This window comes from Acinonyx jubatus, chromosome C2, assembly GCF_027475565.1.
Source record: "Acinonyx jubatus isolate Ajub_Pintada_27869175 chromosome C2, VMU_Ajub_asm_v1.0, whole genome shotgun sequence".
NCBI lineage: Eukaryota > Metazoa > Chordata > Mammalia > Carnivora > Felidae > Acinonyx > Acinonyx jubatus.
This window is the reverse complement of record NC_069384.1, coordinates 2,169,117-2,196,709: the sequence shown is the minus strand read 5'-3', so window position 1 is coordinate 2,196,709 and position 27,593 is coordinate 2,169,117. Positions and strand designations below refer to the sequence as shown.

General features: G+C 59.1%; 1 protein-coding gene and 1 pseudogene across 1 annotated transcript; one reads left to right on the top strand and one right to left on the bottom strand.

Moving 5' to 3' along the window:
- Positions 1 to 3,306: 3,306 nt before the first annotated feature.
- LOC113594439 (uncharacterized) lies at positions 3,307 to 3,408 on the bottom strand (annotated as a pseudogene).
- Positions 3,409 to 7,694: 4,286 nt separating this feature from the next.
- On the top strand, positions 7,695 to 18,342 carry AIRE (autoimmune regulator). The gene is made up of 14 exons (XM_027041316.2): positions 7,695 to 7,941; positions 8,477 to 8,651; positions 8,869 to 9,024; positions 9,392 to 9,466; positions 10,166 to 10,282; positions 11,221 to 11,363; positions 11,471 to 11,551; positions 12,477 to 12,592; positions 13,599 to 13,698; positions 14,210 to 14,392; positions 14,862 to 14,980; positions 15,065 to 15,167; positions 16,857 to 16,925; positions 17,950 to 18,342. Exons 1-14 carry the CDS (start codon positions 7,696 to 7,698, stop codon positions 18,028 to 18,030), a joined length of 1,764 nt encoding a protein of 587 aa, XP_026897117.2. The 5' UTR covers position 7,695; the 3' UTR covers positions 18,031 to 18,342.
- Positions 18,343 to 27,593: the final 9,251 nt, after the last annotated feature.

The following is a 27,593-nucleotide window of genomic DNA, read 5'->3' as shown; positions in this document are numbered from 1 at the left end:
AAGAAAACAAAACCAAAAAAAACAAAACCCACCCAACCAGTAAGGAAATGATTAAAGAAGGAATTCTGGAACATCAATAAGGAAAGAGGAACAATGAAGAGAGTAAAAATGTGGGTAAATGCATTTTCCTTCTTGTTTTGAGTTTTACAGATTTATGTCTGACAGTGGAAGCAAAGATTGTCACACTGGTTCTAAATGTACTCAGAAGAAATGTTTAAGACAATTACATTATACATGGGAATGCTAAAAGGACAGAGTGAGGTGAGGTTTCTACACTTTACTCAAACTGGTAAAATGTCGACACCGGTAGACTGTGATGATTTATGTATACAGAATATCATACCTGAAGCAACCACAAACAATCTATACAAGAAGATACAATAGACAAATCACAATGGGACTCCAAAAAGAGTTCAGATAACCTACAGGAAGGCAGGCAAAAGAAAACAGTGAAATAAAAAGCAGAGAGAAGGCACAGAAAACAAACGTAAAGTGGAGGATTTAAGTCCCAACGCATCAATAATTACATGAAATGTCGATTTTCTAAGTATACCAGTGAAAAGCCTGGTTTGGCAGAGTAGAGTTTTTTAAATGACCAACTATATGCTGTGTGCAAGAACTTCACCTCAACTATAACAATGTAGGTAGATGGGAAGTCACAGATGGATGGGAAAAGATGTATCATGCAAACATTGATCAGAAGAAAACAGCATGGCTATCTTATATTAAAGTACATTTCAAAGCAAAGAAAATGACCAGAACAATGAAAATGGACCCTTTCACCATTTATAGTGATGAAACAGTTAATCCAGCAGGAATTCATGAAAGCCTAGGCATGTATGCAACAAACAATGGAGCTGAAAAACATATATGGCAACCCGAATAGAACTGAAAGGAAGAGAGAAATCCACAAGGTAACTGGAGACATCAGCATCCCTCTCTCAGCAAAGGCGTAGAGAAACCCTACGTCACCATCAGCTAATAGCCAACATCTAATCAACATTTACAGAACACTCCACCCAGCAGCAGCACACACACTTTCTTTTCAAGTGTCCACAGTTGTGTACCAAGACAGACTGTATCCTGGGTCATAAAACAAACCCCAACAAACTTAAAAGAAGTGAAATCGTATAAAATGTGTTTTCCGATCACACTGGAGTCAAACTAGAAATTAATAGCAGAGGGCTGACAGAAAAGTCTCCAATCACGTGAAAACTAAACACCACACTTCTAAATAATCCCTGAGCTAAAGAGAAACACATTGAACTGAATGAAAACGAACACAGCAACGTACCCAGTATTGTGAGATGCAGGTAAACAGAGCTAAGAGAATGTTGTGGCACTCATGCAGACCTTGGAAAGAGGAAACCTCTCAAACCAAAAGTCTATGCACCCACATCAAGGACTTAGAAGAAAAAAAGCAGGGGTGCCTGGGTGGCTCAGTTGGTTGAATGCCTGACTCTTGATTTCAATTCAAGTCGTGATCCCAGGGTTGTGGGATCGAGCCCCACATCGGGCTCTGTGCTGAGTGTGGAGCCTGCTTAAGATTCTCTCTCTCCCTCTGTCCCTCTCCCACACTTGTGTTCTCTCTCTCTCTCTCTAAAAATAATAATAAAAAGAGAAAAATAAAACCAAAGCAAGCAGAAAAAAAGAAATAGTCAAAATAAGAGCAAAAATCAATAAAAGTGAAAACAGAAAATAATAGAGAAAATCCATGAAATAGAGTGATTCTCTGATAAATTTTTTTGAAAAATCAATACACATCTAGCAAGACTGACAAAGAAAAAAAGGGAGAAGGGGTGCCTGGGTGGCTCAGTCAGTTGAACATCCAACTTTGGCTCAGGTCATGAACTCACAACTTGTGAGTTTGAGCCTCTCGTTGGTCTCTGTGCTGACAGCTCAGAGCCTGGAGCCTGCTTTGGATTCTCTCTCTCTCTCTCTCTCTCTCTCTCTCTCTTTCTCTCTCTCTGCCCCTCCTCTGCTTATGCTCTGTTTCTTTCTCTCTCTCTAAAATAAATTAATATTTTTTAAAAGTGCTAAAAAAAAGAAGAAAAAATCACATGATCATATTGATCACAATGCAGAAAAAGCATCTGACAATTTCGACACACATTCATGATAAAAACTCTCATAAATATAGGAATAGAAAGGGGCTTTCTAAAATTGATAAAGAAAACTTACCTGCAGCTAACATTATACTTAATGTGCTAGACTGGAGACGTTCTCCCTGAGATCAGGAACAAGGCAAGGATGTCCATTCTCACCACTTTTTAGTTTGTTTTGTTTTAATGTTTACTTATTTTAGAGAGAAAAAGCATGAGCAAGGGAGGGAAGGGCAGAGAGAGAAAGGGACAGAGGATCCAAAGTGGGTTCTGTGCTGACTGCAGAGAACCCAGTGCTGGGGTCGAACTCATGAACCATGAGATCATGACCTGAGTCGAAATCAAGAGTCAGATGCCTAACTGACTGAACCACCCAGGCGCCCCCTCACCATTTTTATTCAACATAGTGCTGGAAGTTCTAGGCAGTGCAGTAAGGCAAGGCAAGGAAATTAACAGGCATATACATTGGGAAGGAAGAGCTCAAACTGTTCTATTTCCAGATGACATGATTTTGTTTGTAGAAAATCCCAAAGATTCTATAACAAAACAAAACAAAACCCTAAAACTTCTAGAACCAATAGAGGGAGTTCGGCAAGGTTGTAGGATACAAGATGAATATGCAAAAAAGCATTTGTATGCTAATAATGAGCAAACAGGTGGACACCAGAAGTAGAATCACAAAACTATTTACACTTGCTCAAAAGTAAGTGCTTAGGTGTAAGTCTAACAAAACATGTTTAAGACTTGTTTGCTGAAAACTACAAAACACTGATGAAAGAAATCAATGAAGCTCTGTATAAATGGAGAGACATACCATGTTCATGGATTGCAATACCCAGATGTCAATTGCCCTCAAATTGATATATAGAGTTTTTTTTTTTAATTTCTTAATGTTTATTTATTTTTGAGAGAGAGACAGAGTGTGGAGGGCTGCACAGAGGGAGACAGAATGGGAGGGAGGCTCCAGGCTCCAAGCTGTCAGCACAGAGCCTGACACGGGGCTCAAACCCACGAACTGTGAGATCATGACCTGAGCTGAAGTCAGACGCTTAACCTACTGAGCCACCCCGGCACCCCCCTTTTTTTTCTGTTTTTTTTTTTTCAAATTGATATATAAATTTAATGCAATTCCTATCAAAATCCTGGAAAGATCTTTTATAAATAGAATTATTCTAAAATGTATATGGTAAATCAAACGAACTAGAGAAACTGAAACAATTTTGAAAACAAAGGATAAAATGGGAGGAGATGGTCTACTGGATTTATTATACTACACTTGATCTTAGCCAAAAGGCTGAGAAGTGATCTACTGGGTTTATTATATAGTTACAGTAGTCAAGACTGTGTGGTACTGGTGGAGGGATAGACACACAGATCAATGCAACAGAGTAGAGAACCCAGAAATAGACCCACACAAATATGTCCGATTGATTTTTAGCATTTTTATTTGTAGTAAGATACGCATAAAATTTATAATTTTTATGGAAGTTGATAATGCAACGGCGATTAGTATCTTGTAATGTTGTGTAACCGTCACTATTTGCAGAACTTTCCGTCACTCCAAATGGTAACTCCATACCCATCAGCAATCTCCTTACCCCTTCCCCCCAGCCCCAATCCCCTCTGTGGATTTGCCTTCTCTGGGTATTTCATATAAATGAAATCATACAATAAGTGGCCTTTTATGTCTGGCTTATTTCACTTAGCATAATGTTTTTGAGGTGTATCCACATTGTAATGCATGTCAACACTTCATCTTTTTTCATGGCTGAATAATTCTGTTGTGGACAGACCACATTTGATTGATCCATTCTTCTGTAGACGGATATCTGGGTTATTTCCACCCTTTAGCTGTGGTGAGTAATGCTGCTGTGAGCATTTGTGTACCCATTTTTGTTTGAACAACTCCTTTCCATTCTTGGGGGGTATATCTGGGAGGGGACCGGTTGGGTCATATCATAATTCTTATTTAAGAACTTAGCATATTGGGGCCCCCAGCTGGCTCAGTCAATGGAGCATGCAACTCTTGATCTCGGGGTTGTGGGTTCCAGCCTCACACTGGATGTGATTACTTAAAAATAAAATCTTAAGGGGCTCCTGGGTGGCTCAGTTGGTTAAGCATCCGACTTTGGCTCAGGTCATGATCTCTCATTTTGTGGGTTCGAGCCCCGCGTTGGGCTCTGTGCTGACAGCTCAGAGCCTGGACCTGCTTCAGATTCTGTGTCTCCCTCTCTCTCTGCCTCTCTCTCTCTCTCTCTCTCTCTCTCTCTCTCTCTCTCAAAATAAAACAAATTAATTAATTAAAAATAATATAAAATCAAATCTTTAAAAAAATTAACTTATTAAGAAACTTCTTGAATCACCCAACCTTCTTCTCAGTGGAGGCACCATTTTGCATTCTGCCATCAGTACAAGAGCACTCCGATTTCTCCAGGGTTTCGCCAACACTTTCTTTTCTGTCTTTTGATAATGGCTCTCCTACTGGGGGTGCGGTGGTACCTCATTTGGCTTTAATTTGCACCCCCTAATGAGTAATGATGTGGAGCATCTTTCATGGGCAAACTGAGACCCAGAAAGGGTCCCACAGCTAGCTGGTGGCCGAGAGACAGTGTCACCAGGAGACTGAACCTGCCCTGATACCCCACCAGCTGGGAAGTCCCCAGGGGACAGGTCCCAGGGCCCCTCCTGCCCTGGTCCCCGAGCCGAGGCCTGGACTGGTGTTCTAAGGCTCCTGAGGGACCTCGTGCCTCCTTACCGCTGGGAGCCTAGCCCTTTCCAGGGAACCCCTTGGACTGAAGCGTCCCTCTGCGGCAGGAGAGAAGATCACTGTGTCCGGGCTTCTTTGAGGGAGCCGAGGCCCAGCGGCCAAGGAGTAGGTCCCTCTAGGCCCCACCCTACCCTGCCGCAGGGACCTCGCTCATCCCCAATCTGTGGGCACTTCACACAGGAAGGGTTCCCCCCTCTCTGCGGCTGACATACCCAACATGGCCTGGGCACGTGAGGAGTGTCCTGTGTGCTGAGAGCATGGGCCCAGACACTATCCATCCATGGCTATTGACTTGCTGTGTGACTTTGGTCAAGTTCCTTAGCCTCTCTGATCCTCACCCCCCTCATGTGTAGAATGGGGGTAATAACGCTGACCTAACAGGGCGGTTCTGAGATTGAGTGTGATTGCAACGTGCCCACAACAGGGCGTGGTGCAGGGTGAGCTAGCCATGTCTGAAACATAAAACGACCGTGCTGGAGGAAGAGACGCCTCAGAGGTGAGGACAGAGGCTTAGATGGCCCATCAAGGGGCAGGCATGTCACCGTGCCCGGTGGCTCGCCGAGGCAGAGAGTGAGGCTCAGCCCCACGAGAGGAGTGACCAGCCGAAGGCAGGGCGGGGCCCCCTGCCTGGCCCCTCTGTGGGTCTCACAGGCCGCCCCCACCAGCCCCGGTGGCTCCAGGTCACCTGCAGCGAGGGGTCGCCAGGGAAACCCCCCGCCTGGCGGAAAGTCCAAAATTCTCCAAGGAGCCTCTTTGCAGAGCCAGGCCTGGCTGCTGACACAGGTGCACCCACAAGGCTTTCGTGGCTCCAGAAAAGCGAGGTGAAGACCTTGATATTGTTGGCCATTTCTAATCCCCCGGGGACCGTTGTCTGGTGGCTAAAGCGTCCCTTGGTCAGTCGGCCACCGGGGAAAACTCTGCCGAGCGTGGAGTGGCACTGGGGGGCAGCCTGGCCCAAAGGATGTGGACGCTGAGCCCCGGGCCCCAGAGCCCCGGGTCCTTTATGTGGGAACTCTGCAGCTGGAGGGCCCAGCAGGTGCCACGAAGGAGCTTTGGTCCCTGAGACCTGACCCCCACGAGTGAGGACACTAGGGCTGCCCCAGAGGACGGGGCGTTCAGGAGCGACTTCGACTTCTGCTTTCCTTCAGGTGCTTCCGTGGATGTACACGTGCCAGAGGGCACAGGAAAAGGCCAGGAGGCGGCTGCCAGGCCCGGGCTGGGGCGAGCCCGTGCCCTCCGAGAGGGCAGCCCCGGTGTGGGCCCGAGGGGGCGTCCCCTCTGGGTGTCTGCGGGTGGCACAGTGTGGGACAGGCGGGCCCGCCCCAAGTCCCACACCTCCACTGCCACCACCCACAGCACCGCAGCCCGGGGGCTCGGAGCCCCAGAGGCGGGCAGCCCAAGGGCCCTGCTCCCCGGAGAGAGCCCCAGAACATTCCATGGCAGCCCCGGCCTGTTCTGAGCCTCACTGCCCTCACAGGGCCCAGCTCTCTGAGGTGACCAGCCCCACAGCCCCACCACTCCCACCCCACAGAGCCCAATCTTGCTCCCACACGCCCCAGGACACCGCCCTGGGACAGCCTCAGCTTGTCTAGGACTGAACTCCCAGGGACCCCGGCCTGGAGAGGGGGACACACCGAGACAGGACTCCCGTGTCAGCTCCCCAGCCCGAGCTCCCACGTCAGTATAGAAATCCTGGCCCCTCTGCACGCGACGCTGTGCTGACCCCAGGCTTCCCAGCACCTGCGCTCACCTCCAGCCCCACCCCAGCCTGACCAGATCCTTCTTCCGGAAGTCCTCTTGTGGCTGTGGCTGGGCCCAGGGACGGCCTGGCCCTTCTGCCCCCCGCCACACTGGGCCGCCATGGGTGACCATCTTGCAGACCCCGGTCCCCGGCCCTTGCCCGCCATAGCCTGGGATGCGGCCCCCCTCTGCTGCAACCCCCTCTGGGACACCGCCCCCCAGCCTCTGTCGCCAGCCCTAGCAGGCTCCTGGGGCGTCCCTCCCATCCCCCGGGGCTGTGAGCGGGACAAGGCACGCACTGGCCTCAGTCCACGGGGTCAGCTGCCTTTTTTCTAACACACCTGGAGGAAGGGGAGGGTAGGGGGCAGCTGGGTCCCCCAGTGGGGGATGTGCTGAAGTTAGAGATGAGGGACTGAGGCTCAGAGAAGGAAAGCGACTCGCCCAGCATCACACAGCCTCCAGGCGACGCCCAGTGCTGTGCCCACTGACACTCGTCATATGCCCGGTCCTCCATCAGACAGGGACTCTTCCGTCTGACCCCCCTACAGCCCGGCCCCAGGGCTCTGAGCTGGCGCAGTGGGGATGGTAATGCCCCCTCCCCACCTGGGACGCTGCCCCCATCCGCCCCACGGTCCCCGGAGCACCTGGACAGTGCCTGCTGGTGCCCAAGACACGGGGCCCCAGGTGAGGCCGAGGGCACCTGTCTGTCCTGGCTGTCTCCCATTCGAACAGAACCACAGCTGGGGAGTTGACAGCCCTCCCAGCCCTCTCACGGAGGGGTTGGGCCCTGGTCCGGGCCGGAAGCTTCCTTTACAGAGGAAAGAGAAGCCAGCAGCCTGCTGGCAGGTGTGAATGGAACAGATGGGACCTTCTCTTTACCGGGTCACAGGGAAGTTTCCATCCCTGCCCCTCCCTCCCACCCTGATTGGCTCAAGGGAAACACAGCCTTTGCTCTGTCCTTGGGGAGCCTAGTATAATAGAGACGGGGCTCTGGCTCACAGAGGTGCCCCCCCAGGTGCGCCTGACCAGGCGTGCCCGCCCGGGAGCCCGGCAGATCAGGGGCAGCGCGGGGGCCAGAAGGCAGAGATGGCCCAGACACCCCACAAGTCCAGTGGTACCCCAAGGCTGCGGGACCCCAGGCGGGGAGAGGGGGCCCCCAGCCCCGCGCCCCCAGACCCCGCGACGGCAGGTGAGGCCCAGGCAGGTGGGGACACGGTGCTTCGTCACCTCCTGAGGCTGTACCGCACTGAGATTGCCATGGCTGTGGACAGCGCCTTCCCGCTGCTGCACGCGCTGGCTGACCACGACGTGGTCCCCGAGGACAAGTTCCAGGTGGGCCCAGACAGACCCCCAATGTCCCCCTCGCCTTCCCCAAGCCTTGCCCTCCAGCCAGTGTCTGGCAAGATGAGCTCCAGATGGACCCCGCCCTGCCCGTGGGGGGGAAGGAAGGGGGGTGTGGGCAGGCTGTTTTGGTGAAGAGAAGGCACAGGGTCTCCAGGGCGAATTCCTGTGCCTCCCCAGCGCCCTTGCCCAGCCCTCCTCAAGCTGCCCTCTAAGCTAGGGGCTCCCCTAGGATGAGTTCCAGGTGGGCCTTCTTCACCCCCAGCACCCCCAGGCGGCCTCATGCCCGCTGCAAGCTGAGGGCATGGACACGGTGCCCAGGTCACCTGCAGCTCCCTCTGGGATGGTGTTCTGCCCTCCAGAAAGACAGAAGGGGTGTCGGGAGGTGGGGGTGCCGTGGAGGAGGGGGGGCGGGAGGAGGGGGGAGTCAGGAGGAGGGGGGAGTGTGGAGTGGTGGGGGTCAGGAGGCGGGCGCTGTGGAGGGGGGGCAGGAGGTGGGGCTTCCCAGCCCCCACTCTTGCTTCAGGAGACCCTGCGCCTGAAGGAGAAGGAAGGCTGCCCGCAGGCCTTCCACGCGCTTCTTTCGTGGCTCCTGACCCAAGACACAGCTGCCATCCTGGACTTCTGGAGGGTTCTCTTTAAGGACTACAATCTGGAGAGATACGCCCGGCTGCAGCCCATCCTAGACTGTTTCCCCAAAGGTCAGGGGGGGTGCTGTGGGAGGAACTGGGGTTCTGCGGGAGCCGGGGGCGGCTGGAGTCATCCCAGCCGGACTGTAAAAGGGAGGGGGGTGGCCAGGGAGCCCCCCGACACCACCGAGGACCGTCCTGGCTCCTGAGCGTCAAAGGGCCGAGCTCTCGCGCACCTTGCCAGGGCGTCGGCTCTGGTCTTGAGGCCCGGTCCCTGCTCGCCCCGCAGACGTGGACCTCAGCCAGCCGAGGAAGGGGAGAAAGCCCCCGACGGGCCCCAAGGCCCCAGTGCTGCTGCCCAGACCTCCCTCCAAGAGGAAGGCCCTGGAGGAGCCCAGGGCCGCCCCACCCGGGGCACTGTCTCCTAGGGGCACCTCCAACCCAGGTATCTGGTTGGAGGTACTGGTCGGTCACAGACGGCTCGACACCACTGGCCGTCCCCCTCCTGCCTTGCCGTGGAGCCCCCCTCTCCCCACCACCCCGGCCAGCCACCGGGGCTGCGGAGAATCCCTGTGGGTGCTTCGTGGGTGAGCCCAGCCGGCCCTCATCCCAGGACCCCGAGTAGGCAGGTGGGGGTCACTTCCTTTTACTGACGGGGACACCAGAGCCGGTAAAGCAAGGGGACCACGGGAGTTGGGAGGCCCCGCCCGCATGCATGAGCCCTTGGCCGCCAGCATTCACCCCCCCCCCCCACCTCCATGGGGAGCGGAGGGCCAGGCTAGTGTGGCTCCCCCTGCACACTTCCCCTGCAGGCTCCCAGGCAAAGGCCAAGCACCCCAGGAAGACAGAGAGCAACGCAGAGCCGCAGCGCCCCCTGCTGGGGAACGGTGAGCCAGGTTCCCGACCTCCTGGGCTGGGGTCACCGAGTCAAGGGCCCAGTGGGGTGTTGCCCTCTGCCGGCCTGTCCTGGGAGCTGGGACCCTGCAGGCCTGGCATGTCACCCCACAGCCTTGGCTGCACAGCCTCACTGGGGAAAGAGGGGCACCTCGGGTTACCCCATGTGTGCCCGTCTCAGTGTCCCCGTCCTCAGGGCCAGCCCAGACTGTGCTTCCTTCGCAGAATCCTTCTTGGTCCCTCAGCCGGATGAAGCCTGGCCCCTTTCTGTCCCCTCCTTGCCCCAGGGTGGGGGGGTCCCGGAGACCGGAGTCACCTGACCTGAAGACAGACCCTGGGAACCCGGCCTCCCTCCCAGCACCGCCCGGGGCCATGTCCTGGGGGTCCCTGTCCGGCCCTGCCTGCTGTGTTTGGTCAGCTCGGATGCCACACTCCACATGCACACACACACCACACAGCCTCACCCCCCCCACACACACCCATGGCCTGTTTCTGCACTTACACATGGGCTGGCTGGCTGTCTGTCCGTGGAGGGGCTGGGCCCCCTCCAAGGCCTGCCCTGGACAGAAGGAAAGGCTTCCGCAGCCCAGGCGCCTCTCGCTCCCCACGGCCTGCAGGGAGGGGGTGCTCAGGGGCCGTCTTTCCAATCGATGACCCCCCCCCCGCCCCCCGCCCTGTGCTCCCTTCCCCAGGAATTCAGACCATGTCGTCCACTTCGGTCCAGAGAGCCGTGACCGTGTCGTCTGGGGACGTCCCCGGAGCCCATGGGGCAGTGGAGGGCATCCTCATCCAGCAGGTGTTTGAGTCAGGTAGATGGCACTGCCAGGCCAGGGTGCTGCCAGGGGGACGCAGGCCCCAGGTGCACGTGCAGCTGGCGCGCAGGTGGCCACCTCTGCAGGGGGGACGGGCACCGAGGGCGTCCCTCAGGGTGGGGGCTCCTGGGCTTCTGGGAGGTCGGCGGTCCAGGGCCACCTCCCGGGTGACTCTGCCCACCCGGAGGGGCCCCTCAGGGTCTTGGGCTCATCCCCTTCCGGGAAGTTCTCCAGCACCTGCCCCACCCCCATACCACCCCCTTCCCCTCCCTCCTGCTGGACGCTGGCCGGGGATGCTGCGGACGGCCAGGGCCAGCTGGCCTCCGGGAGCCAATGCGGACCCTGGTCTCACCCCCCAGGGAGGGTCCCGGGGACCCCGAAGTAGTTCACCATGGCAGTTATAACCAATGGCCACGCACCGGGCCCTTAAAACAGCAGGAGGTTCCAAAGTGGAGACGTGGGCGGCCGTGCTCCCTCCGGAGGCCCCAGGGCAGAGTCCTTCCTGCCTCTCCCCGCAAGCAGTCCTTGCTACGGGCCCCACCGCCGCGGCCGCTGCCCCCAAGTCTCAGGGTGTCCTCCCTGTATCTGTCTGCGTCCTCTCCACTCTTCCTGAGGACACCCGTCACTGGACTCAGTGTCCCTCGGGAGCCCATATTAACTAATCCCATCACCAAAGACCCTGCTTCCAAATAAGGCCACACTCTGAGATTCCAGGTGGACACGCTTGGCCGGGTGCAGCACCCCCTTCGCCCCCTGCAGAGGACCCCTGCTGTGCCCAGGACCCTGGTCCCAGAGCTGCCTGGGGCTGGGGCGGTGGGGGGTGGGGAGCAGCCAGCTGCAGAGTGCCCCCCCACTCCACCCCCCCCACCTCTCTGTCCCCCCACTCTGCCCCCCACCCTCCTGGGCCTCCCAGGTCAGCCACCCTCTCCTCCCAGGTGGCTCCAAGAAGTGCATCCAGGTTGGGGGGGAGTTTTATACTCCCAGCAAATTCGAAGACCCCGGTGCGGGGAAGAACAAGGCCCGTAGCGGTGGCCCAAAGACCCTGGTCCGAGCCAAGGGGACCCAGGCTTCCGCCCCTGTAAGCCCTGCCCTTGATAGCCACCCCCCAACACAGAGCTCAGCTGGGGCTGGGCCTGCCCAGAGGGCGCTCCGCACTCTGGTGACCTGCCCCCTTCTCCCTAGCAGGGTGGAGGCGACCCGAGAGCAGGCGCACAGGGCAGGGTGCAGGCCCCTCCCGCCCTCCCCAGCGAGCCCCAGCCCCACCAGGTAATGCCCAGGCCACAGTGGAACTCCCTCGTCTCCACCGTCCACAGGGGGTCCCTCTGCCCCTTTGCCCCTGTCCAGGGCTCTCCCTTGGGTGATGAGGACAGAGCCTTAAGCTTCTGTTCACAGGGTCGAGCTTCCTTGTTTAGTAACAGTTTTCCTGATAACACACAACTTGTGTTCAAATAACTCAGAGTGAGTCCTACCAGGTGTTTAAAACCACGGGTCTGAGCTGGGTGCCCTTGTCCCCGGTCTCACAGTCTCCCAGCAGGCCAGGGGGTGGGGAGGTGGCCCCTCCTGGGAGCCAGGGACCTGAGCATCCAGCACAGCACAGAAGCCACCACAGATCTGACTGCCTCCGGCCTCCCGCCAGGCGCTGTTGGGCCCCGGGGGCCCAGGAGGGAGCAGGACCCGTGTGCCCCTGCCCCCCTCCAAGCTCCCGGCGGGCAGGATCAGGGGGTGATTACAGTGAGCGAGCTCATCGCTGTGCAGGGCGGCCTGGCCTGGAGGAGGCATCCCGGAGGGCCCTGTGGTGCCATTCAGGCAGGGGCACAAGCAGCGTCCAGGCTCCAGGCGTGGGGATGGCGGGTGCTTGGGGCTGATGGCAACGCCGCCGGCCATCGCTCCACTGCGCTGTGAAGAAGGGCGTGCGGGGTGGGCAGTGTGGACGCTGCTGGGGACACAGGCACCCACGGGAAACGGGGCTTTCTGGAGGCTCCGTCCTCCCAAGAGGGATGGCCTGGCCTGGGGGTGTGCGCAGGGGACTAGGGTCTCCGAGAGGGAGAGTGTCATGGGGGAGGGCTGGGGGCAGGCAGGGGACTTGGGGGCCCCTGGGGATGCCGCAGCGGAGCTGTTGCGAGAGGTTCTCGGGGAGGGCGCCGCGCCGCCCCGGATCTCCCAGAGGATACGCGTGTCTTGCCCGTGTCAGAAGAACGAGGATGAGTGTGCCGTGTGCCGGGACGGCGGGGAGCTCATCTGCTGTGACGGCTGCCCCCGGGCCTTCCACCTGGCCTGCCTGTCCCCGCCGCTCCGGGAGATTCCCAGGTGAGCCCGGCAGGCCGCTCTCCGCCCCCAGCTGGCTTCACGGCCACTTCTGCCCGACTGACCTGGGTGTGGGGCTGCCTGGAAGTGTCTCTGTTCGGGTCACCCAGGCTGGGTCCTCCCAGCCTGGCCAGCAGGGCCCCAGAGGGCAGAGAAGCAGAATGAGGCCCCCCAGTGAAGAGCGGCCACCTTGTCCCATCTCACCACACACCCCCAGCCCAACGTCCCACAAGCAGCCGGCCCCCCTCCTCCAAACAAGGTCTTACTTGAAGTCGGGCAGAGTGGGTGCCCGTCCTGGGCAGGGCCAGAGTCCTCCCGCGTCTACCTCCTGGCTCTCCCTTCCCCCCCGCCCACCGCGTCCTGCCCTCTACTGCCAGCTCCCACGGGTGACCACAGCTGGCGGGGAAGAGCCTGCATGGGAGATGTGACCCACCTTCGAGCCCTGGCCCTGCCCCTGCTCCCTGAGTGGCCTTCACCAGGCCACTTGTCTCTGATGCTTGTCACTAAATGAGGGCGTTCAGCCGAGGTCATCATTCGCCTCCAGGGGTGGGGCGGTCATCTTCTCTTTTTTCCTGGTTCTGACCGTGTCCCCTTCTGCTGGGCACTGTCCCCCTTGCGGAAACGGGGGTGGGTCCCCAGTTCAGAGAGGTCCCGTCGGGAGGGCAAGGCCAGCGAGAGCCACGCACGGGGCTCTGCAGGTCAACAGATGTCCGGATTCTTGGGGCTCAGCAGAGGGAACATTGACCATCCTGGCAAGGCCCACCCCCCCTCCCACCCCCGGGGCTCAGCCTCCCAGCCTCCCGGGCCCTCCTGCTCACTGGCCGGGGCAGTCCTCCCATCCTGGCTCTACCCACTGTCCAGCCTGGGCCTCGGTTTCCCCATCTGCGAAAGGAAAGTGGCAACGTGGAGGAGACCTCAGGCCTCCCCTGCCTGTGTATCTGGGAGTCTGTGGTCCCCTCTGTCCCCCTTGCATGTCTTTGGCTGGTGACCACGTGGGCCACGTGAGCAGTGGGACCTGGAGGTGCTACAGTTGTCTCCGGGGAGGAGGCCAGCGGGACCCTCCCCAGGCCGAGGAGCCCCAGCCCCAGGAGCCGCCCGCGGAGACCCAGGTACGCCCGGGCCCAGGCCCAGGCCCACCGCAGGCCCCCCCCCCCTCCCCAGCCACTCCCATGGGTGGGGCCCCAGGCTTGGAACCGGGACTCCCCACCCCCGGCCTGGCCTCATCAGCTTGGCTTCTAACACTGGGAAATGGCTCCATGTGGGGCCTTGGCTCTGTCGCCCGGCTCAGGGGATGCACTTTGGCTACTAATAACATTCTCTAAAAATATTTTAAGCGTTTTGTTGCAGCAGAGACAGGAATGATACAACACACGTCCAGGTAGATCCGGAGTCCTCCCTGACAGCCCGTGAGGGCCACGGGCACCCCGTCTGTAGATGGCAAAAGGGTCAAGTACCTTGCTGAGGACACAGAGCCAGGAGCTTCACCCAAACCTTTCCAACCCCATGTGGGGTTCCCACGCCAGCCCCCGGGGCTTTCCCGGGTCCCAGTGATCGCTGACTCCCTGGGTGGTGAGGCACAGGCCACCGTGGCCTCTCCAAGCACCGGCCCTCTGCTTCCAGGTCCTCCTGGGGCTGAAGCTGATGGGGGAAGAGGCCAAGGGGCTGTCCAGGGAGCCCTCAGCCGGGATGGACGCTGCCGGCCCCTACAAGCACCTGCTGGCCCCGCCTTCTGCAGCCCCCTTGCCAGTGCTGAACCCCTCAGCCCTGCGCCCCCTACTGTGTGTGGGCCCTGAGAGGCAGCAGGTGAGGGGGTGCTGAGGTGGGGGTGGCTGTTTTCTGGGAGCTCAGGGCCCGCAGGACAACCAGACAGAGCCTAAATAGGAGGAGTGACATGCGGGGAAGGGGGGCAGTAGTCAGGTGGGGGGCTGGGGTCAGGGCTGAGGGAGGAGGAGCCAGACGGGGGTGGGGGGGCAGGGGTTGTGCATGCAGAACCAGGGAGGGGAGGCTCCCGGAGGGATTCCAGCAGGGGTGATACATTCCGCCCCGGTTCCTGGAACCCCTACCCCAGCCCACCCTCACAGGGGCAGGACAATAAGGGAGGCGGTTCTGGGGTCCCCTTGACCAGCCCTAAAGGGGGTCCGGGTCCACTAAGGCGGAGCAAGGTCTCTCGGGACTGCAGAGCAAAGGTGCTGGGTGTCGCTGGGCTCCCGGGGGCGGGGCAGAAGGCGTGGGCGCCCCTCCCCCCCACCGAGACCACTCTGTCCCCCCACAGGGCCCGGCAGGTGCGCGGTGCGGCGTGTGCGGGGACGGCGCGGACGCACTGCGGTGCGCGCACTGCGCCGCCGCCTTCCACTGTCACTGCCACTTCCCCGCGGGCGCAGAGCGGCCCGGGTGAGCGCGGCGGCTTGGGCGCAGGACCGGGAGGGACACCGCGGGGGACCGGCAGCCCACGACACCATCCTCCGCTGTGCGCAGGGCCGTCCCGCGCTGCCGATCCTGCTCCGGAGACGCCGCCCCGGCCCCCGAGGAGGGCGCGCCCGCCCCGACGCCCGCCCGAGCGGCGCCCGGGCCCGCCAAGGTCAGTGCTGCTCAGGGAGGCGGGGACCCCGCGGGGTCGAGGTGGCGAGCACACCTCCAGGGACACTCGAGTGCCAGCTTCGCGGATGCGCCGCGACCCGTGGCCCTGCGTTCACTGTTTCATACAATTTAGTTGTTTAAATAGCTTCCCTTCGGATCACGTGTGTTGGAAACCAGCGGCTGTGGGATGGCTGTTCTTTCGTGATGACTGAGCCAGGGTCCCCCCTAGGCCCCCTTCTCCCAGCGCAAGCCCCCCCCCCCCCCAGGCCCCTGGTCTCCCAGCGCAGGGCTCCCCCGAGGCCTCCTTCTCCCAGCGCCTGGGGCGCACGATCCCCACAGTGGGGTGGGGGGTGAAGCGGCCGCAGCAAGAAGGCTCCACCGGGGATGAGCAAGCCCACTTGACTCCCCAGTGTGACCCCAGTCCCCCCGTGGCCCTGCGCCAGGGCCCTGTCAAGCCCCATCCTGCGGCCGGGAGCCGTCTGGGAGAAGTGGCCTCCCTCTGCCCTCCTACCCAGCAGTCACCCCGGGCTCCCTCAGAACCCGTGTGTTCCCAGGAGCCTCGAGGTGGCGCACCTCATCCTGCCTGACCGCGTCCCTGCTGCCCCACCCCCAAGAACCTCTCAGGGCCCTGGGTGGTGGCAAGTCCTACCCCACCGGTGCCCTGGCGTGCTCCCCAGCCGCGCCGCATCCTCCCACGAACACACTGTGCCTGTGCGATGCCAGCCCAGGCACAGGGGCCCCTGTTCTGCCCACGAGGGGGCTTGCCCAGGCACAGGGGCCCCTGTTCTGCCCACGAGGGGGCTTACGTGCACGCCCACGGCTCAGCCCACACCTGTGCGTGCCCTGCCGGGTGCCACCCCGCCCCAGAGAGGGTCCCTCCCTCCAGAAGATGCTTCTTCATTGACTCTTGGGTTCTTTTCTCAATTTAGCAAAGACCCCCTTGTCTTTGTGATGTAAAATGTAACGACTTTGGAGACTAAGAAGTCCCAGCCCCTTGGCTCCCTTCCCAGGGGCTGTCCTGAAAATGTGGGTGTGGCCCCAGTGCTTTCCCCAGCAGCCCCCCCCCCCCGCCCCCACCTTGGAGCTGGGTCCCTTTTCACGCCCCAGGGGCTGATGTTGCCTCCAAGGGCCTGTGTTTAGGAGCTCAGATTTGGCTATTTTGAGCCAGAACCTGGCAGTCTCATGTGGGTCCACTTAGCATGGTCCTCTCTCCCTCCTAGGCTGTTCATGGACAGCCTGCTGCCGGGCTCTGGCCCCTTAAGGGGGGGGTTGGGTGGGAGGGGGCACGGTTGGCCCTGGCAATGCTAGTCGGATGGGTGAATGGCTGGCACCACACCAGACGCTTTCCTCTTTGGGCCTCAGTTTCTCCATCCCGGACGGTCCCTTCTAGCTGGTTCTGAGTCACCTGGCTTTCCCCAGAAGGTTGCATGCAGCACGTGGAGGCAGGCAGGCCTGGGGGCCTTGGGCAGCCAGCTTCCAGAGCCCCAAGCTCGCTCGTGCCCACGACCCTGGCAGGAGCTGGGTGTTAGAATTCAGCTCCCAGGGCCCTGCTGGGGGCAGCATGCCCTCTGTCCTGGCATTAGCCACTGTCCCCTAGACCCTTGTTGCCTCTGCTTGGTGTGCCACTTTGTTCCAGCTGTGCCCGGCAGGGGTGCGGGAGTTGGGCTGACCTCCCTTTCCTGGGCTGCAGGCAGGGGACAGTTCTGCTGGTCACGAGCTGGGTGTGCACAGGGACGACCTGGAATCCCTCCTAAGCGAGGTAATGCGTCACCTGGCTGGGGCTCCTCCTTCTCCTCCCCTCCCCCCACCCAGCCCCAAGCAGCCGGAGCCAGAGGAGGGCCTGGGAGACCCTGCTGGGTGCACTGAGCACCACAGGCCCAGGCTGCTTCCGGCACGGCTCTGGCCCCCCAGCACATGCGGGAGCCCCTAGCGCACAAAGGAGCTGAAAGGAGCCCCTGAGCCCTTTCTGCTTCTAGCAGAAAGTTCCCAGATCTGGGGTCCAGAGTTCCCAGATCTGGGGTGGGAGGGGCAGTGGCCGCAGGACTTCAGCACCAGCACCGCTGAAGCCTGACTCTGGTGCCATGACTCCCCCTGGGGGTGGGGGGGGGGTGGGCGCCCCGGAACCTCTGCCTCCGGTGGACCTCTCACGGCCCCTCCCAGCCCCAGCCTCTCCACCCTAAGATGAACAGCTATAGTTGCTGTGAAGGAAATGGGCCTTTTTGGGGTTTCATCTTCTTTTGACAGGAGGTCAGCCTCCTCCAACCATTCCCACACCCAGGTGGCCCGTCCGTGGCCTCCTGGGGCTGTGGGGCCCTGCCCGGTGTGGTGGGCTGGGCACGGGTGGGTCTCAGTGCAGGAGTCTTTCAGGGTGACCCCGGGCACTGGATGTTGGCCCTGTGGCTCTAGCGGGGCGGTCGCCTGATGCCGTTGGAGAAAGGGGGCAGTCGCCCCATTATGCTGGAATGTTGGGTCTCCCCTGCCCCCTCCGTCCTGCGGGAGCACACGATGGAAGAACCGGTCTTGCCTCGGAGCCGGGAAGAAGACGGAGGCAGAGGAGCCGTGGCGGCCGTGCCCCGTGTTTGCAGGATGCTATGGCAGGCGCCAGAAGAGGAGTCCTCCCTCGCCTGACGTGCCCTGTGGTGCTTCAGGCCTCAGTTTCCCCACCTGCGACTGGGAGGGGCGGGATGCTCGTGACTCCAGGGGACGCTGGAACCCACGGTGTGTGCACCTGTCCCCTGGGGGCTCGGGCAGGTCTCCCAGTCCTCTGCCCTCCTGTCTCCCAGCACTCCTTCGACGGCATCCTGCAGTGGGCCATCCAGAGCGTGGCCCGCCCGCTGGCCGAGGCGCCCACCTTCCCCTCCTGATCCAGCACGGCGTGGGTCTGCGGGGCAGCACCGGGGGAGGGGAGGCCCCCGTAGACGCGGCCTCAGCCGAGAGCGGACCCTCCCTCCCATCTCCGAATCAACAGACGCCAGCGAGTTCCCACTCGTGCTCACGGTGACCCGCCCTGAGAGGGACCGACAGGACACGCTTCCCGTCCCTGGAAGCTGGTCACATTAGGACCGAGAAAAACCGAAAGGTCCAGGTGTTGCTCACACTGGGCCCGCAGACACAGCCCGTCCTCGTGGACACGCAGAGCGCCGTGCGCACTGAAATAAAAACCACTTCTGTGGGGTTTCGATGTGCTCTTCACGGGGTGTGTTTGCTTTGGGGGCTCCGTGCCCCTGCGTTTCTGCTGCCTGAAGTGTCGGTCAGGCTGGCTGGAAGGGAGACGCCCGCAGGTGGGAATGGCCCCCAGAAGTGGACAGCGTGCTCCTGTCTCTGCTGGGAGCACTTCAGTGTTCCCCGGAGCCCCCAGTATGGTCCAAGCGTGAGGTCTGGGCCCGCCCACCTCTGCTGCACCCCCATGGGCTCCTCCCTCCTCCCCTGTCCTAGGGCCCAGCTCATCCCCACCCCAGGGCCTTGGCACGTCTGTTTCCTCATCATGATACGTCCCTTTCAGTGCCACCTCCTCGTCCGGTCGGACATTTACTCGAGAAAGCTCTGTTGTGGGTCATCTCTACGGTGCACATCATTCTGGCACGGGGGTCTGAGGGGGGTATTCCAGTGGGAGGGACAGATCACGTGCCAGAAGCAGGTGACCTCAGGCGGGGTGACCACCGTGGAGCATGAAGCAGGACGAGGCGGAGACGGGAGCAGGCAGGGTGTGAGGGACAGACAGGAAGTCAGGCGGTTGGGGGGCAGCAGGCCACGCGGACAGCACCGTGCCTTACTTTCCTCACGGCACCTGCCACAGTCAGAAGACGGGCCGTGGCTGGGGGCCCGGGACCCAGGACCCTGTGTAGGGCACAGCTGCTGGGGTGGTGTTGGCAGAAGATGTCAGTGCTGCTAGAGCCCCCACCTGCAGGGACCCCGTGGTAGAACGCCCGGATGGGGAGGGAGGGAGTGGCCACAGGCCTTGCCACGTGTGGGCTGCAGAGCTGGGACACGTGTCCCCAGCCCAGGAAAGCTCAGGTGGGGACAACAGCAGGAGGAGGGTCCCACGGCCCACGGCCTCTCAGGGGTCTGGCTGTCACTCCCGAGACCTCCAGGGCCCCCTTGGTGGGGGGAGGGGCAGGCCTACCTGGGACAGCACTGCTGAAGGTCCGGTCAGGCTCAGAGGGTGGGCCACATTCCTGGCGGGGACAGACAGAGACAGGGATTGGGAGGGAGCGCCACACGCAGGCCCAGGCTCGCTCGCCCTGTGCCGCGCATGGACGGGGGTTGCAGAAGGACCCCACCCAGGCAGGGTAGGGGAGGCCGGGCAGGGGCTTGCGCGCCTGTCTTCCGTCTCTCACTCCTGGCCCGGTGCCAGCCTGCGTTCCCATCACCTGGAACCTTCCCCGGGGGGTATCTGGAACCGTAAACAGTAACACAAGTGACCAGGGCGGCCTCCCAGGTGGGCCCGGCTCAGAGCTGACATTCCCGCAGCGATCCTGTGGCTACGTGTTCTTGTCTGTCTCTCTGCGGGGGTGAAGTCTGTCTGGCTCGTCCAGCTCTGGAACGGCGGCCGCCTTTGTAATACCCTGAAGCGTCTGTGTGCCAAGCACGTGAGCGGTTCGTGCTGGAATGAGCCAGCATCACGGGTCTGGCAGACACACACCAGCCTCATTGTTTTCCCGCGGTGGACAGGCGGGTGGCTCAGGCAGCAAGCTGTCATTCTCTGTCCTGGAGGCTGCATGTCCGAGGACCAGGCAGGGGCGGGGCTGGCTCTGTCCTCCCCACCCCCGCCCCGCCATAGTCTTCACCTGGCCCTCCCTCTGCGTGTATCTGTGTCCTGATCTCCTCTTCTCATAAGGACCCAGTCACATTGGGGTCGGACCCACCCTTGTGACCTCATTTTAACCCAATCGCCTCTGTAAGACCCTGTCTCCAGATGCCATCACGTGCTGGTGCTGGGGCCACTGTCGCATGCTGATCACCTGGCCTGTTCTCGGTAAGGGTCCCGTCAGAGGCTGGGCCCAGTGCCTCGGGGTGTCTCCTCCATCCACCCTGAGGCACCTCGCCTGCTCTCTGGCCTCCGTAAGTCACACGTTTGGGGGCTGTGGTCAGAGGTGCGCCTGACCTCCCCCCTGCTGGGCTAGTTCCCTGGAAAAAGTCCCTTACCCCTGTTAGCAATGGGGTGAGTACTTTTTTCTCCCCAACGCGGGGACACAGTTAGGCCAGAATATCAACAACAGCTCTTCTGACCCAAAGAGGCAGCAAAGGCCTTGTGGACAGGCCAGCGCGTGGTTGGAGGCTCATTGTCACTGTTTTGAAATTATTAACTAGTTACGAGCAAGGGGTCTGAGTTTCGATTTGTGCCGGGCCCTGTGCCTGTCCTGCCCTGACGTGCCCGGGCCTGTGTGGCGGACTGAGGGGGCCGGGCAGGTTCAGGGTCCGGACGTTACCACCATGTGGGTAAAGAGCCTGCTGCCCGTGGACGTGCCCGCTGGGCTCGGAAAAGGCAGTATTCCTGGCCAGAGACTCGAGATGGCAAATCAGGACTGGAGATCCCGCCTGTAATCTGAACTGGACCGAACTCATGCCTCATAGGCAGACCTGGGACAGGCGCTCTGTGTCACCGACTGCGATCCGGTGCTTCGAGCACAGTTTTGAAGGCTGCACCTCCGCCGAGTTTTACGGGACTCTGAAAGCCTGTCTCGGTGGCCTCTCGCAGGGGCTGCAGGGACGTGCAGAGTTTCCCCAGCCGCCACCCACACACTGGCCCCAAGGTGCTTGATAACAGGTGAACCCGCACGATGTGCTCACGCAGCCCAGCCAGGGCGCCTCAGCCCCCTGGAGAGAAATACCCCGCCAGCGGAAGCCCGTTCCCATGTGATGAGGACAGCTGTCCGCCCGTCCCAGAGCCACCGCTCTGTCCCTTTCTCAGCACACACTCCCTTTGTGACCATCCTTTGTCTAGTCACCTGCTCACTGCCTGCCGCCCCCACACCGTGTGTGTTGGGGGCAGGTCTGTGTTGTACATGGTGAGGCCCAGGTCTACCAGGGCCGGTGCAGGGGCGGTTGCCAAGCACCTGCAGATTTAGAGAATAGGACTTTGAAAATGAACCAAACATTCAGTATCCAAGGAATATTTTGAGAAATAATATTATAGCCACAGATTGGGATATCATCCAGACAATAAAAATGACAAGTACAAAGCTGGTGGGTAAACCAGTGAGTATTCATTTAAATTAAATTTGCTTACTTGTATATTTATATTTACATGTATAATATCTATGTATACACACATACATATACAGAGTACATATATATATATATAAAAAGAAGGTATATAGAATGTACATGCACAGGGTACATACAAAAGGAGAATATGTGTATGTGTATGCATACACGCACATATGCGAGTGTGTGAATATGTGCACACGTACGGGTGTGTATGGGTGTGTGTACATGCGCAGAGAGAGAGAAACACCAGAAGAAAACACTGAACGGTGAAGACAGGCTGTTAGAGCAGGGATTATAGGTGACTTTTCTTTTGTAAAGTGTTCCGTCATTCAGACTGTTTTTAAATAACTGTGAAAGTCCGAGTCTTGAAAGGCACCCACTTCGTGCCAGGCACGCGTGCTTAGGGCTGGGAGCCCGTGGGCGGGGATCGCCCGCCCCCCGGCCGGAGCCCAGGCTGCCAGTCTCCACAAAGCCTGTGCAGGAGGGAAAGGGTGGACAAGTGAACGAATGAGTGAGCGAGCACCGCCTTGCCATCCCATGGTTCAGAGTGGTGTTTCCCACTGCAGAGCTGGGGCTTTGGCTCCCTGTTCCCTGAAGAGCCCTCATGCTGCCAACGGGCACCGACCTTACACAGAGGTGAGAGGCAGCCTGGGAGATGGTGGGGCAGAGGCCCTGCCACAGCTACACGGGCGCTTGGGAGGACAGGGTGGCACACCTCCATGCGGGGACATCTGACCCTGGCTGGCACCTCCACTGTCCCACCCTACGTCCCCAGGCTTTCTGGTTGGGCCCCAAACACCCTACAGACCTGTCCCCTTCTCTCCCATCACCACTGGCCAGCACTACTCGTGCCTCCGACGATAGCCCCCCACCCCCACTGCCTCTGCCCCCTCCCTTCCTTTCTCCACCCAGAGAAACCTTCCGGAAGCCCCGTCAGAGGAGGGGATGGGGTGGGGGGCACGTGGGGCCATTTTACTGATCTCTACTCAAGCGCACGCGAAACCCACCACAGCGAAATGGGGAAGCCAGCCCAGGAGCAAAGACAAGACCCCACCGACAGGCCCTCCGGCCTCCCCCAGGCTGCAGGCAGGTGATCACAGCTGCCAATTCAGCCTGCAGCCGCATCTGCTGCCAACCTTCCCAGAGGACACATCTCAACACTCACTGTTGACCCACGCCACCTCCCCGGGTAGGTCCCCGTGTCAGACTCTGTACCCCATTTGCAGCACCTGTGTCTCCCAGTGGCCCACAGACCATGAGCCAGGGACAGGCAACCCTGGAAAGGGTCTTCCTTGTGGCTGAGGTGCAGGCATTCTGGATGCTTCCACAGCAGGTGCAGATGACCAGGTTGGGCAAGTTCAGGGCCGGGGTGGGCAGGCCGGGGGTCTCCCAAGATGTCTGCAAGCCAACTCCCATGCCTCGGTGTTCAGAAGATCCCCAGGCCAGCGTTGGGTGGTTCTGAGGCCTCGGCAGATGTGCCTGCCGGGGACCCTACTTCAGTGGAGGGGAGGGGGCCAGCTGGCGGAGGAGTAGGTGCGGCCCCTCCGTCACCCCAGCAGAGGTCGGGAGGTCTGTTCTTGGGGCAAGCAGAGTGTCTGGACCCGAGAGAGCCACAAACAGTCGAGGCAGCGGCTCCACACGGAACACGCGTGGCCAGGTCACCACAGGCAGGACGGTGAATGTCGGGACTCATCCCATCTCTTCATTCAGCTCCAGACAAGAGACTAGAAGCTTCTTCCCTTGAGTCTGGCCAGCCTAAAAGGACAATGTCCCGGGGGGGGGGGGGGGGCGACAAATGGCCCCACAAGCTCCCCTACCAGGCTCAACGACTGTAAATCCCCTGTCACAGCCAGAGGCCTCACTGCTTAATCACAGACACCCAGGGCCCCCAGACATTCGGAAGGCCTCTAACATGGCTGAGACCAAGACGAACAAAAAGAAATAAGGCTGAGTGGATGAAACAAGAGAGGGAGGGAGGAGAGAATGGTAAACAATTAAATGAAACCAGCAAGACCCTTAGGGATTCTGGCCCTCTATCTACGAAAGAAGAATAAAACTCTGTTAAAAGAACACTGAGAGGGGCGCCTGGGGGGCTCAGTCGGTTAAGCGTCCAATTTGATTTTGGCTCAGGTCATGATCTCATGCTTGGTGAGCTCGAGCCCCACGTTGACAGACAGCTGATTGGTATTCTCTCTCTCCCTCTGCCCCTCCCCCACCTTCAAAATAAAGAAATAAACTTGCAAAAAAGGAACATTCAGAGAACAGCATCCCTAGGAAATCATAACTACGCCAGCGGAAACAAAGAACTTCACACAAGATTGGGATGTCAAGGGAGAGATCTCTCTCTGAAAGCAGAGCAGCAACGAGCTGAAAAGAGGAAAGTACAGGCAATATACAAGGCGATCAGCACCCCCACCCGGAAGTCCAAGCTGTAAGTGGCAGGTGCTCCAGGAAGAGGAAATTGTCCCAGACAGAAAACATGCACTTCTGCGCTGGGAGGGGCAGTGCGGGCCCAGCCCCGCGGTGGGAAGCAGGCCCGCGAGAGGCACTTCATCGTGGGATTCCACCCCCCGGGAAAGGAAGATTCTACGGGCTCCTGGAGAGAGAATACCGGGTCGTGTGCAAGCGAGGAGGCGTCAGAGAGGCTTTGACTTCTCAACAGCAGCGCTGGAAGCAACAGAACAATGGAACAGGCCTCGGCACTTGTGTAGGAAGATGCTTTCTCACCTACGATTCTGTATTCAGCAGACCTTCGTTCAGGCGTCAGGGTAGCGTAATGCCATTTCCACACATGCCGTGCCTCCCTCGGGTGCTGGATCAGGAAGCTCCTAGGAGATGTGACCTGCCCACATCTGGGAGCTGGTGGCCCTGAGGATCACCAGGGCCACTGATGGTGGCAGAGATCCCAGGGTGACAGCTGTGCACCTGACGGTGATGGCCACCATCCACGCCGGGGCAGCAGACCTCGGGGCACAGTCTGAGCACTCTCTTTCCTCAGAAACACATTGTCCCCACCATCGTTCCATCTTCTTCGTCTGGGGCAGAGGGGCAGGCGAGTGGCCCAGACTCCTATCTGACCTGACTCGGTGTAATTGTGACTGATAAGGCTCCTAGTTCCCCTCTGGGGTAACAGGAAATATGTATTTGTCTTTTTTTTCTCCCATATTTCTGACACAAGAGCTCCTAAAACCCTGGGAATTTCTGGGGTGCCTGGGTGGCGCAGTCGGTTAAGCGTCCGACTTCAGCCAGGTCACGATCTCGCGGTCCGTGAGTTCAAGCCCTGCGTCGGGCTCTGGGCTGATGGCTCAGAGCCTGGAGCCTGTTTCTGATTCTGTGTCTCCCTGTCTCTCTGCCCCTTCCCCATTCATGCTCTGTCTCTCTCTGTCCCAAAAATAAAAATAAACGTTGAAAAAAAAAAAAAAAACCCTGGGAATTTCCTCACGTATGGGGCTGAGAGGAGCACTTTTTGTTATTCATAACAAGCCCCTTCCAGCCACACCTGAGATTGTGCCAGCGAGTGGACTGTTGGGGGATGAGGGCTGGTCACCAGAAGCAACCAGTGATCAGAGAGTGGGGACTTTCAGCCACCCCCAACCTCAGAGAGAGGTGAAGGGCCAGAGATTAATCACCAATGGTCAGTGGTTTAATCGGTTGTGTTAACACGCTGGATATTCCCTAAAAACTCTAAGCACAGGGGGTGGCACACTCCAACTCCATGGGACAGAAGCTTTTGCACTTGGGACCCTTTTGGACCTTGCCCTATGGACCTCGTCATCTGGGTGTTCATCTGCGTCCTTTGTCATACCCTTTACAATAAAGCACAGTAGGTAAAGTGCTTTCCTGAGTTCTGCGTGAGCTGCTCTAGCAAATTATCTCGCCTGAGGAAGGGGAGTCCTTGGAACCCCCAATATGTGGCCAAGTCAGGCAGAAGTGTGGCTGACCTGGGGACCCACTACTGGTACCCTGGCGACCGCCTTGCCCATGCCTTCCCTGGAAGGGACTGGTGGTGGCTTTAAAACATGTCAGCATGTTCCTTGCTATCTGTCTCTGAGAAGGGCAGCTTTATACCTCATAGCTCTCCCCTTGAGCGTGGGCTGAACTTAGCCACTAGTTTCTAATGAATAGAATGTGCCGGGGGCACCTGGAAGGCGCAGTCAGTCAAGCAACCGATTCTTGATTTGGGCTCAGGTCATGATCCCAGGGTGGTGACATCAGGCCCCGTGTCTGGCTCTGTGCTGACAGCTGGTTGGGATTCTCTCTCTCCTCTCTCTCTGTTCCTCCCCTGGCTCCTGCTCTTTCTCTCTCTCTCTCAAAATAAATAAATGAACTTAAAAAAAAAAAAAAACAGTGCTGGTCATGCCATGTGTGACTCCTGGGGTCAGATCATCAGGAGCACTGGGGCTCTCCCCGGGATCGCTTTCTCTGGGGAAGCTGGCACCGTGTTTGAACACGTGCAAGGAGCCCTGTGGTGAGGTCCCACCCACAGCCACGTCCACAGCCACGTGGAGTGTGATCCCAGAAGCAGCCCCTCCAGCCCCAGTCGAGCCTGCAGATGACGCAGCCCCAGCTGACTGCAAACTCACGAGAGGTCCTGAACCAGAACCGCCCGTGAAACCACTCTCAAAGCCTTGGCTCTCAGAAGGAGATACCAAATGCATGTCGCTTCACGGGCCTGCAAGTTTTGGGGCACTCTGTCACGGAGCGACGGGATCTGACACCGTCAGCTCTCAGGGAGATGGGCAGACGGTGGCCCAGAGAGCGTTCCGTTTGGCTGGGAGCCCTGAGCCAACAGTGGCTACAGCGGCCTTTCCTTGCCCAGTGACCCTTGTGTTTGCCACTTGGCTTTTCACAGCTAAACCATGTGTTTTTAAGCACACACACAGACGCACTCACACGTGTGGAAAACTAGAATGTTCATGCTCTCCATCCTGGGCACAGAGCTCACTGTGTTCTCACTTCCACAGCTAAATAAGAGGCATGGTCCGTGTTCACACTCACCACGCGCCAGGCCCCCTGCCTCCCTGCCAATCCCAAACCTCTACTCTTTCCCCATATTTCTTTTTCTGTGGAAAGAAATTAAAGATGTTTTGTCTTACCCTCTTCATTCATTCCTCCCATCATCGTTATTGTCCTCGTTTGTGATGCAAACCCTCAGCAGGAGTTTTAGGCACACAGAAGAATCGAAGAATCATCAACAGGTGCCAGGCTGGAGGGTGGGGTTCCAGGACGCATCGTCCTGCAAAACCCACCTCTGCTCTCTGCGACTAATACCTCCCGGTTTCTTCGCCCCCAGAAGAGAATGATTTTAGGCAAACCGTTAACAGAACGTAACACACACGAAGAAAATGCACAAATCATAGGCAGTCAGCTTGCTGAGTTTTCATAGTGCACACAGTATGTCACCACTCAGCTCAAGACACACAGTGTGACCTGCCTGCCAAGGCTGTCGGCCGCCAGCCCCGGGTCAGGGCTCCCGGGATGGTTGCTTTGCCCCAGAGCCCTTGATTCGGTTCCCAGGGATTGTCACAACCAGGCTCCCTGAGAGCAGCAGCCGGTCTGTTCCGCTATCCCGGCTGGGTCCCCACTCCTGGGGGCCTGACTCGCAGGAGGGGCTCCATCATTCCACGTGACCGTGCAAGGTGGGGGCCCCGTCCTGGCCCAGGTCCCACCCCCACGTGATGTGGGTTTTCCAGGGGTCCAGCAGATATTTGCGGAAGTAAGGAAACAATGAATAAATGAAGGCTGGCTGGTTTTCCTGATGGAGCAGCCGCGTCCTCTCAGCGGGCCCGCGGCTGAAGACTGAAGGCCCTCCCTGGGTGCCTGAACAGGAGGGAGGGGTCCCTGGGCTCCTGCTACCAACTTCCAGAGAAGCGGAGTTAAAGCCGACCCCGGCCCTGAACTGCAAACACTCAGGGGTGCGGCAGGGGGTGTTTGTACGACCCCCGCCCCCAGGCCTCCCCTCCCGCCCGGGAAAGCTTTGCTGCAGGTTGACGGCGCCTGGACTACAGACGCGGACTCCGGGTAACGCGGCGCGTTTGCCGGATCCGACAGGTTTGGGGACCTGAACAAGATGCCAGGTCGGGCCGAGGTCGCAGGGTCCCCGGCGGCGGGGGTGCTGCCCGGCGTCCTCGGACCCGGGCCTGAGCCCGCCCCGCGCCGCACTCCCCGCCCCGCCGGCGCCCCCGGCCGTGACCTCACACGTGGCGCGGGGCGGGGA